Consider the following 11,510-nt stretch of genomic DNA (forward strand, 5'->3'; position numbering starts at 1 on the left):
AGATTATAATGCAACTGAATATATTTTAATACACCTGGAATGCGATTGTAACTGTAAATTCAGTGAAAATAAATTAAAATACAACAGTTATCATACAATCTTTTTTTTTTTTTTTTACCAGTTGCTCAGGCAGACTCACACAATGTGGCCTGCCAAAGAAAACTGCCACACGGTACTGTTGACGCAGGTGTTGCCAAGTACCTTTGTGCAATATGGGCCAGCTTGCCATGAGCACCTTTGTGTGCAGACGACCACTGTACTCCTCTCTGGGCAAGCACTGGAGGTCCTTGATTCTGGGATGCTACATTTTGCCGTGACAGATTTTTGTTTTCCTTTCGTCTGTTGTGGTCCTCTGTGAATGCAGCTTTGTAGTGCACTACATAGGCAGGGTCTGAAAGAGGTCGTATGCAAAAGGTGGCAGAGTGCAGGCAGCGCCACAGAGCAAGACCCATTTATCACCACCCAGGAGCTCAGTGACATACCTACAATCACACAAGACCAGATGACACCCATTTAGGGGACAGGCCTGAAATTATTTCTAAAATAAAATAACAATGTCTTATACACTTGTTTACGTCCAGTGATCACCGGGCAGGGCAATACATAAAGTTTGTGCCAACTGCCCCACTTTCTTTGCCTTTTCACCCCCGTACAATTCTTGAATTCCTGTGCCGATAATTACCCTCGAAGGTGGCTTGTAAGATGGGTGAGGCGATCTGGATAATGCCTTGAAGCCCTTGGTGCTCAACAATAGTGATGTGCCTGCAGTTCATGGTGATCAATTTAGCAATTACATTGGTTAGCTTAGTTGTTGTCGCTTTGTTCACAGACTTGCCCTGGCTGCAGGCAGTTCATCACTGCAAGACGTGCACACAACTTAAATGCGTTTGCCAGAGCTTTCAGTAATTTGGCCTGGTATTATGGTATTATGATTAATTTGCTTTTTTTAAATTGTGTGTTAAGGTTTCCAGATTAATTGTGAGCGTTCTAATGTTACTAATGTAATGTAAATGGTAACGATCCTCAACCCTGCTAGAGCTGTTTTACTTTTTGAGAGTAACTACCTGTAACCTGACTGCCACAAATGGAAAGTCATTGGAGAAGGAATGTCTTGCGCCATCTTGTGTTTCTCTAGTCGTTATGCCACTGTCGTGATTTGGCAACTGAGAAAAAACAAAATGTCATGATCTCTTGCATACAGTACTTTGTAGGAAGCTATACTTCCTGTTTAACTTGATCTTTATTTTATGCCTGTAAATGTAGTCAGTGGAACAGAACGCTGCGTAAAGATAATCATGTCTTTGTTTTGTCTATCTCGTTACCTCAGATTACCCATGAAGTATCTAACATTGCCTGCGCTGGCAGCCCCAGTCCTCTGCTTTCTCTAGCATGCCAAAGAAAATTAAAATTGTTGTGTTTTCTGTCTCCGGTTGACAGTGAGCTGGCGATGCTGCTCTCTATGGCTCAGAGCAACCCAGCGCTGTTCCAGATGATCTCAGACAGGGGGACAATTGCGAGGCAGTTAGACAGACTCAGCAAACTGAAAGACCTGATGGAGATTAGCCAGGAAGAGCTGAAAACCAAACAGGCCGAGGAGTGGACCGGCTGGATCACACGCTATAGGTGAGGTATGGGGGGAAAATAAATAGCCGGATAGAGGGAGGAAGATAAGATATGTGAAGGAAATAATGAGCTTGCAGATAAAACAAGAGCAGAGGGGGAACTGCATGGACCGGATAAGAGACTTTTTTTTTGGGTGGATGGTAATTGGGGGGGGTGACTGATAAAGTGGGTGGACAGAGAGAAAAAGGAGGAAATGGAATGTTGAGTCTGCCATTGCTCCCTTACTGTAACTCTCTGACTGAATGTTTTGTGTTGGCACTGCCGCAGGAAGCGTCTGGCCCTTGAGCTGGAAGGCCAGAGTGATGTGCAGGCCGTGCAGGAGGAGAGGGTGAGGGTGATGGACAGCACCAACCCCCGTGTGATACTCAGGAACTACATTGCCCAGAATGCAATTGAGGCGGCTGAGAATGGAGACTTTTCTGAGGTCAGGCCTGGATCCACTGTGATGGTCTTGTCATTTTGTTTGAAAACCATGTTCACCTCGTGCTTTCCCACAATAGTGTCAATTTACAATACTCTTGTTTTAGTTTAGACAGAGAAAATTCAAATGTTACCAGAAAAAGTGTTTCTGTAGCACTCACTTTTTGCATTAGGTGTGATTACAAAGCAGCAAAATGAAGATTTGAATGCAGTTAAGTTACACTGAATTCCCCCGCAGGTCCAGCGGGTGCTCAAGGTTCTGCAGAAGCCTTTTTCTTCACAGCCAGGTCTGGAGCTTCCTGCATGGGTGGGTGGAGGCGAGGGCACCGGACAGGCAGAGAGGGACGAAGGAGAGGAGCAACAGCAAGAGGCGGCGTCTACATCTACAGCCAGAAATCCTGTCCCCTATGACAGCAAGCCCCCGGCTTGGGCCCGTGAAATCTGTGTCACGTGATCTTCATAATAACTTCCTTGATCGTTAGCTTTTCTGCCTAAAATGATGAGAGAGTTTATTTTTCTTATTTTTTTGTATCCAGTCACTGTAAAACTTTCTCTCTTACTTTGGCAGGCAGCGTCAGGGAAGTTAGAATGAGGCACCGCACCCCACAGGCCACCTAGCTGTACCAAAGCAGACAGGGAATAAGTTGAGTTTGGTGGTATAAAAATGTGACGGAAGCCGTGCAGTGAGTAAACCTCACTCCACGACACCTTAAGAGACGCACTGGCGACCGGCGCTAGCGCTTGTGGGTTTTTAGCCTCCTCGTCAGCGGGTCCGCCTCCCGTACCCGAGGTCGCTGGCTCGAGTCAGGAACTGTTCTTGGGAGCAGCCGGATACAAATACATAGAATTACAAATATGATGCTGGGAAAGGGCTTTAATGTGATTATTTTCTTCCATAGCTATACAAATCAACATTGAAAGATATCAGTGTTTAACATATAAAGAAATCAGACATCATATGAGCTGTGTTCCTCATGCATTCCTGCAGAGGGCATTTGTGCTTCAAACGAGGGGTTGCCTAGGTCACCCATAAATCCATGGTAACATTTTTTTACGGTAGAATTTTTGTAGATGCTCCTGAATGCAAGACGCATTAAGTTCAGGGCGGGGACCCGTTTATGAAATATCTGGCATGCAACCAAAGACATAAAAAATTGTTTGTCTTGTTCCCTGCCTGCTTGGTGTTCAGCTAGCTACTAATGATGACTCAGACAACAAGTCCTACAGTGACCTGTCTGACTCTGACAAACAGTGGGGTGTCACCTCAACTTATACCAAATATTTCTGTGTGAGAGTGAGTGAGTGATTGGGAGAAAGAGAGGTTGTTCGGGGGTATGTATTTGGGAGAGTGATTGCTCTTGATCCAATAAGCCGCAATAGAAAAACACGCACAATATATATTCTCCTGTAATAGAAAACATTGCCTTTTGCCACTGTCATAGCATCACTTTATATGCACAGAGCCACAAACATCACTTACCACTTTTTGCTACTAAATATGTTCAGAAAGCATCTAAACAAAACTACAGTAAATGTCGAGATAAGGAAAAGTGGAAACTGCAGGTTAGATTTGACTGTTTTGGTTGGGCTGTGAGTCAAACTTCTAAGGGGAAGTAGATTGCGCCACAAATGAGATGCTATCAAGTATGGTTTTGTTGAAGGGGGAAAACCCATTCACCATTCATGAATCTGTGTGAAGTGATCATCACTTGCTCTGTTTGAACCAGGATCATTCTTGTTTGTTTGGTAAATTAATTGAGATTTGTTGTCATTTCATGTATTAAAACTGGACTTCCACATGAAAAAGGACATAAATGGAAATTAGATTATGTAGCCTATCAGAGTTGTATGTTTCCCTAAGAAATATGAAATATATGGTTGAGCTCTCCCTCAGTTATAGCCTTAATATGTCCTAATAAACTGAGCAGTCAATATTGTGGCTTTTATTTTGTGGCTTTTCATTGTAGGACTGAACTCCAACATCATTTCTGTGTTTCATAACATTTTACTTGATGTTGTCATTAGAATACTCCACACTGATGCAGGCAAATGTTTAAACTTTCTATTTATATAAATGTCATATAGACCAAGTTGCAATCTGAAATTTCCAGTTTGTTTGCTTCCAACTTTTCTTGTTCTGTTTCTGGCAGCATGACACGGTCTTGTATTTCCACGTAGCTGTGTGTCTGCACACCAGGGCGTCAGTAATATTCATGTCCTAGCAAGTCTCTAATATTTGTTTCCCCACTCCTGCACAAAGCATTAAGTGCACAGCACTGAGAATTAGCCTACAGTGAGCGTTAAGTGCCATTTAAGCAGGCCAGGGAATATTACCGACTTTCAGGTTGATATCAACGCCAATCAAAGTCGTGTTGTTAGCCCTGTCTCATATTACTCACATTCCAGTCTCTTATTTACCTTTAATTGTAGGCCTTCAGCAGGACTCGGGAGTGGCTTTTGGTGACCTCAGGGTGCGCCCTGAGCGCCTGACACGCACAGAGCTGCGCAACGATCGCGGGCAAGCGCATAGGTGGGATCCGGGACAATGGGTGTGTAGCGACGGAAGAGACAAAACAGCAAAAGACGAACCTCTCACAGACTTCTTCTATTTGATTTTTAGTAAATAGGATGTCTAATCGAGTCAGACCCGGCTACTACCGCCAAGAAGTCAACAAAACATCATGGGAAGTACCGAGCCGGTACCGGGATCTGAGGCAGGTGGGGACCGGGGCGTACGGGACGGTGTGGTAAGTGAATTCTGCCAAAACAGGAAGAAGCTAAATCACCGATCGCACTGCTGGTTTATGTAGAACACGGTAACAAAGAAAACGACGGAACAGATGGTGCCATACAAGCAGTCGCACTGTGCCACGACCAAACAAAAGAAAAGTATCTACGCTGCGCCGAACACATGCTCTTTCACTTCCTTATATGATGGAGACACTTGCACCCTCGCTTCATTACGACCATCCTGTCACCTTTTGTCGTCTCTAAAAGTATTGATTTAAGAAGAGCGCATGGATGGTTTAGAGGTGAATGGGGTGCGTGTTTACAGTGATGCACAACGATGAAAAGCAGCTTTTTAAAGCACCGTTGTGCGTCTCGCCGCATGCGGCCCCTTTGTTTTCAATGATTAACTCTGTGGGCGGCCTATAAACTGCTCTGACCGACTTAGTGCAACTTAATAACACATGAACAACTTTGACAAATTGTGGTCAGATATGGCTGCAGACGGAGCCGCCTGCTACAGTCAGGTCACTGCTAGTAGCAGATGAGGGAAGAGGAGAGACGAGGTGTGTGTGTGTGTGTGTGTGTGTGTGTGTGTGTGTCCGCGCGCACGCGTGTAAACACAGGTTTGGGCTTGTAGTGAACATTCTTGGTCAGAAGGCAAAATAGTTAAATCTATACTCAGATCAGATTTATTTTCTCCTCCCTGATCACAGGGAAGTTGATAGGTTGGATTTGTATTTCCTCACACTGGCCATACGTTACAGATGAGCTATTGTTCTTTGGAACATAATATATAATTTATCATATGCAATCTTGTTTATTTCTTGCCCTCAGCTCCGCACTGGATTCCAGAACAGACTCCAAAGTGGCCATCAAGAAGCTATACAGACCTTTCCAGTCTGAACTCTTCGCCAAGCGGGCCTACAGGGAGCTGAGGCTTCTCAAACACATGAAACATGAAAATGTAAGCACAGTCTATAATGGCTGCTTAGTTGTGGATTCCATTCTTACATATGTATGTCCTACTTTACATACTCCTGGTTAAATTGGGAATTTCCTCCTGGGCATCTTTAAAAAGGCTTATCCATTTAGTTACTTTCCACCACTGAATTTTACAGTTCTGACTAATTTATATAGAAAGAGGAGCATTTCTTTGTTGAAAATAAACTAAAGGATTGTACCGTTCATCTATGTACAGTAGCCTACGTACCTGTGTAATATATTGTATTGTATTTCTGTCTGTAGGTGATTGGCCTATTAGATGTGTTTACTGCGGACCTCTCTGTGGACAAATTCCATGATTTGTAAGTGCACTTTATGCTTCTGCTACTGCCGCAGGGCAATGTTAACCTACATTTAACCTGTGTGCAGCTTTAGACAACTTATTTCAAAGTTGCATCCCCTTGGAAAGAATCTTGCTCATAATGTTTCCTTCCTCTTCAAGTTATCTGGTGATGCCGTTCATGGGGGCCGATTTGGGGAAGCTGATGAAGATGCAGACGCTCTCACAAGAAAAAATTCAGTATTTGGTTTATCAGATACTTAAAGGGCTTAAGGTGGAGAACTGTACATTGTTCACACATTGTAAACACTTTATTACTTTACTGCTGGATTTTAATTGTACTATTGATTAACACCCTGTTATATTCTTTTATTACAGTATATTCATTCTGCTGGTATAATTCACAGGGTAAGTTAAAATGTGTTGTGTTTGTTTCCAGCATGTAGCCTATGTGTGAGATAAAGACTGTGTTCACACATTTTAGTTTTTCTCTTCCTTGTTTGCTACAGAAAGTTGGTCTTTTTATATACTTTTTTGCAGGACCTCAAACCAGGAAATATTGCCATCAACCCAGACTGTGAGCTAAAGGTACATATGTACAACCCAAACAAACACAACCCATCATGTGTCTTCATTAAAGAAATATAATTTATGGAGTTACAATTTAAAATGGACAATCTATATAATGTCATTGATGCATTGCCCAGAATTTCACTGCCAGTTCTACATTTTTCAGAAAATCCCTACTTTTTACCAGACCTGTGACCTCAGTACGAGTAAGATTTACATTCTTGACTTCATGCTCTGACAGATTCTGGACTTTGGTTTGGCGCGGCAGACAGACAGTGAGATGACGGGGTATGTGGTGACTCGCTGGTACAGAGCCCCAGAGGTCATCCTGAGCTGGATGCACTACACTCAGACTGGTAATGAAGAGCTAATTAAAGGAAAAAGGCACTCTTACACACTGTCATCTTTCATCCGTGTGTCATGTTCAGTGCTCCACATTAGCACTGATTCCTCTTATTTTAAGATATAGCATGAATTCATTGCTTTTGTGTTCTCGCTTGCCCACAACTGTGGGCTGCTGCTTCAGCTAGTGGTTGACTTCATTTTCCAGAGACCTTTACAACCTCCAGGGAACAGGCATGGTCTTGTTACTTCAAATATTTCTTGCACATGCCTTGTGTTTGCAGCACATCCTGGTCTATTGGTGCTACATAGAAATGCAGATACATTAGTATTTATCCCTCTTGACAGATTTCTCTGTATGATTGTGAATAACGAGTCTACAAAGCAGCTAACAACTCCACTTTAGCTTCATTGTAGATACATTGTAGAAATACACCTCATAAATAGAGGACACTTTTGTTCAATTGAGTCAGATGGTCATAATAAGTGTAAGCCACTAGGTGGTGATCTTTTAACACATTAACTTATATTGCAGGCGCTTTGCAGGGGAATGCATGCATGTTTTGCTGCTGATCACTGGCCCACAATGTCCTGTCATTTTAAATCCCTTAAGATGGTAACATAAAATCTGAAAGGTGTTTTTTTCCCTGCTTCTTCCTCAGTGGACATTTGGTCTGTGGGCTGCATCATGGCAGAGATGCTGAAAGGAAGACCTCTTTTTAAAGGCAGCGACCGTATCCTTTCACCTCACTGGCACCTCGCATACATTCATAGAGTTAAACAAGGCATATACTTTGTTGCATGATCATGGTAAAATGTCACTTTTCTCTGTCCTCCTTGAAAGAATTATCTTGTGTATCCAACTTTTCACATTTGACCCTTGACCCCTGTCCTCAGACCTAGATCAGCTGACTGAGATCATGAAGGTCACAGGAACACCAACTCAGGAATTTATATTAAAACTAGATTCTGAGGATGTGAGTTCAGAACTTAAAGATACACTCCCTGATTTTGTTGTAGGACCCAATCGTGCCCCCAAGGCCCAAATCCCCTGAGTTTTAGGAGTTACAAGGTTTGTGCCACATTAAATGTATTCATTTAATCTCTCAGGCCAAACGCTACATCAAAAGTCTTCCAAAGGTGGAAAAGAAAGACCTTCAGGGGATGTTTCCCGCAACTAATCCACAAGGTAGGATGTGCTTGGCCTCTTAATTTGTTGTCTTTTCAGTTTGACAGTGAGACTTGATTTCCTGTCTCTGCTCTTTCCTCAGCCGTGTCTGTGCTTGAGCGCATGTTACTGCTGGACCCGCAGAGCAGGGTAACCGCTGCGGAGGCCCTCACGCTGCCTTACTTCTCTGAGTTCAGAGAACCAGATGAGGAGACGGAAGCACAGCTGTACGACCACTCTCTAGACAACGCAGACCTGTCCCTGGAGCAGTGGAAACGTGAGGATGAATTGGGGGAGGGGGGTAGCTCATTATGCTGCAAGGAAGCAAATAAGAAAAAAAGAGATGAAGGGAAAGGAGGAGGACCATATGAGTTGTGTTTTATTGATCTATGTCCTGCTGTGTCTTCTTTCTTTAGGTCACACCTTCACAGAGATCTTGACCTTCAAACCTGTTGTGCCAGAATCCAAGGAAACCTCACTATGAGACACCAAGAGTCGGCTATGCAGTGTGGGGACCAGAACAAACTAACATGCCTTTTTATCTTGATCTCAACTGAGAAAACTCTTTGATGACAAAGCCTAATGAATGCCAGCGGATGCAGTTCACAAATCTCTTAAGTGCAAGCTGCTGTGTTTTGGAACTTCCAGTTGTGGGTCTTTGCATCAGACATTGTCAACTCAGTTGCTTTAAGTCAGGTAATAATAAATGAGTGGTACATAGTAGGAGAATTTTTTTTTACCAAATACAGCACTTGGTATAAAGTATGAATCAAGAAATGGCAATTCAATTTTTTTGTTTTACTATAAATATATTGTAGTCAAACTAATACTGAAATTCTTGACAAATCCTGGTGAAATTCAGTGTTTATTAAGGATGTTTCATTTGAGTCATTTGTATCAGCATCTTTTGCAGGCAGTAGATCCAGGACATTGCTTGTAGTGGAAGCATGTATGCGTGTGTGTGTAGTCTGCATATGTGCTTTGACTTTGTAATTTCTCCCAGTGGCCTTAAGATAACGGCAAAACAAGAGCAAAAAACACTCCATCCCATCCCATAGCAGGTTGTGCAACATTCACATCTTAATTTCAAACCAAAAGCAGATGTTAGTTATTTCCATTTACATTGTTTTTGAATCAGAAAGTAGCACAAAACATGATGTCTATGTTGATTTGTGAATTGATGTGTCTAACATCACTCCTGAGTTTGTATTATTAAAGATTCTCTTTCAAAAAATGTATGTGTTGTTTCCTTTCAAACCATGGCTGTTTAGTGTTAAACCAGGGGTTTTGGTTGTATACAATATATTGAAAGTGAAAGTTGTAAAACTGCTTTAAATCAGTCAAAATACTGTAGCATTGAAGCATACACATTTTTAAATAGCTGAACGATACAAGATTAAATGAAGAGAATCGGACAAAACTTTTTGTTTTAAAGGCGTTGGTGGTGGGGGTTAATTAAATTGATTCGACAGCAGTTCAATGTAAGTTATTCATAGTTTTATAAGGGCAGTGAGACCAACATTTGTCTAAATTTTCCCTCCATGTCCATAAAGTTGGGGGATTCAGAGATGCAGCTGAGGCAGAGATATCCTGATTTTAGTTTAGAATGGTGTAAGCAGTAAGCTCTAAAAGGACCAGCACCTTTGTTTTGGTTTTTTTTTGCTAGATCCTGAATTCCTGCCTGGTAAGTGTAATTCAGGATTTCTGTAAAACTAGCTTCTGAGCCCAAAATAAACAATCCCATTACTTATAAAGTGACCTGCATGTGTAAAATTGGCAGAGTTGCCCAATAAATGAAAATATTTAATGTTTCATATTAACATCCAAATTGTTGTCAAGTCACTAAAGCAGAAGGGGGCATTTCACTTTTGTGTTGCTCATGTAAATTAACACTAGGTGGCAGCATGTAAACAAGCGATGACCTGGCTGCATTTGTAACTCTTGAGATTTTTTTCAAAAATATAAGATACAAATACAAAATAATGTGAAGTTGTATTCAGAAAGGTTCAAGTTACAGTTCAAGTAGCTCTTGAAATACTACTGTCTGTTGGTCGATCACTGTGGTAGACCTAGACCGAACTCTAGACTCTCTAGACTGAATTATCTTGACAAATATTGAATGGATTTCCATGTAATTTGCTACAAATATTCAGGGAACCCAAGAGGATCAATCCTAATGATTTTGGTAATTCCCTGTTTTTAATCTAGCACCACCAGCAGATAAGATAAAAGTTTTTAATTATCCAGTTAAATATTCTAAAATCTAGTTGCCTGAATTGGTACAACTTACATCAAGTCAATATTTCAATTTGTCGAAAACTTTCTGGTTTGTTACCAAATACCTAAAAACTAATAGTATTACTTCAGCATCAGTTTAAAACTAGTTAGCAAATGTTAGCATCCTATGATTCTTTAGAGGTCACAAACCTCTGGTGCAACTAGAAGTTAAGTGTCTTGCTCATGGATGTCACAGTGGGAATTGAAGGTGTCCCACACCAAAGACATATCTTATCCACTGCACCGTCACCACCCCAAACGTGTAGCTCAAAGAACCTTAGCCCAGTCTTGTTATTCTCTTTTTGAAGATTAAAGCCGTCAGCCATGAGCTGTCAAAGCAGTTGTTACAGTGATTTACAGTATTGGAATTAACACCAACAACCTTATTTTTATATTCAATATGATTGATGAATTCAAGTAACTGTTTAAACATTCCTGCAGAATGCATGTTTGCTTTCTAGATTCTGCTCATTCCTCAAAATTCGTTCTCCATTGGTGAGTGTTGAATTTAACAAGCTTATCTTGAGTGACCTCCAGATCCTTGACTCCTGAGGGTGACTCCCCCGAGGGTGAGCTTCCTTCCTGGGCCTGAGCTCTTCCGAACCAAACCCTGGGGGCACGTTGCGTCCTCCTCATGATACACACAGTGGATAGTTCAGTGAAAAGTCAGAGAGTTCTGTTCCCGCTCCAGACAGGAAACAGAGGGGAAAGCATTTTTTATCCCACAACCTCTCGTCTCCAACACACAGCAACACACGGACGGACTCCCTCTTTCTGCCTTGTTTGTTGGATTCAAGCAGCATATTTTCACAAGACACATAGCTGCAGTTACATCTATACACTTTAGACTGAGACTGACTCAAGAGGGAGTACGCATGGAATGGCAGCCATGCCCAAACACTGATCTGACCTGGGTCACTCTTCTTCTTATAGTGGAATGTCAGTTATAACTGTGTTTATTTTATGCTCCTGGGGGAGACACATCACTGTGAATCTCACCATGGTGAGAGGATCAACACTGTCTTCGCTGAGATTCTTCACCCTGCACACACAAGAGTTCACTTGGGTTTCCTGTGTGTGAAAGACTGAACTTTTTAA

General features: G+C 41.9%; 2 protein-coding genes across 2 annotated transcripts; both read left to right on the forward strand.

The window, feature by feature from the left end:
* Positions 1 to 1,437: 1,437 nt before the first annotated feature.
* LOC119915354 (protein adenylyltransferase SelO-1, mitochondrial-like) lies at positions 1,438 to 3,977 on the forward strand (the record flags this gene model as incomplete). The annotated part of the gene is given in 3 exon segments (XM_038734877.1): positions 1,438 to 1,623; positions 1,891 to 2,047; positions 2,282 to 3,977. Coding segments are annotated over 3 exon segments (559 nt in total), but the record flags the coding sequence as incomplete, so codon positions are not given.
* A 163-nt stretch (positions 3,978 to 4,140) lies between these two features.
* mapk12a (mitogen-activated protein kinase 12a) lies at positions 4,141 to 9,369 on the forward strand. The gene is made up of 13 exons (XM_038734878.1): positions 4,141 to 4,573; positions 4,664 to 4,790; positions 5,608 to 5,737; positions 6,019 to 6,077; positions 6,218 to 6,329; positions 6,434 to 6,463; positions 6,596 to 6,643; positions 6,867 to 6,981; positions 7,630 to 7,701; positions 7,865 to 7,944; positions 8,078 to 8,156; positions 8,239 to 8,412; positions 8,552 to 9,369. Exons 2-13 carry the CDS (start codon positions 4,672 to 4,674, stop codon positions 8,617 to 8,619), a joined length of 1,086 nt encoding a protein of 361 aa, XP_038590806.1. The 5' UTR covers positions 4,141 to 4,573; positions 4,664 to 4,671; the 3' UTR covers positions 8,620 to 9,369.
* The last annotated feature ends 2,141 nt before the right edge of the window (positions 9,370 to 11,510 follow it).

Source organism: Micropterus salmoides, unplaced genomic scaffold (genome assembly GCF_014851395.1).
Source record: "Micropterus salmoides isolate LMB-PRFRI ecotype aquatic unplaced genomic scaffold, ASM1485139v1 Ms_hic_scaffold_2081, whole genome shotgun sequence".
NCBI classification, from domain to species: Eukaryota; Metazoa; Chordata; class Actinopteri; order Centrarchiformes; family Centrarchidae; genus Micropterus; species Micropterus salmoides.

Coding starts and splice junctions, on each gene's coding strand:
- mapk12a (XM_038734878.1), top strand. CDS start 4,672: ATGTCTAATCGAGTCAGACCCGGCTACTACCGCCAAGAAGTCAACAAA. Junction 6,464..6,595: donor CTGCTGGTATAATTCACAGG/GTAAGTTAAAAT, acceptor ACTTTTTTGCAG/GACCTCAAACCAGGAAATAT. Junction 7,702..7,864: donor TCTTTTTAAAGGCAGCGACC/GTATCCTTTCAC, acceptor CCCTGTCCTCAG/ACCTAGATCAGCTGACTGAG.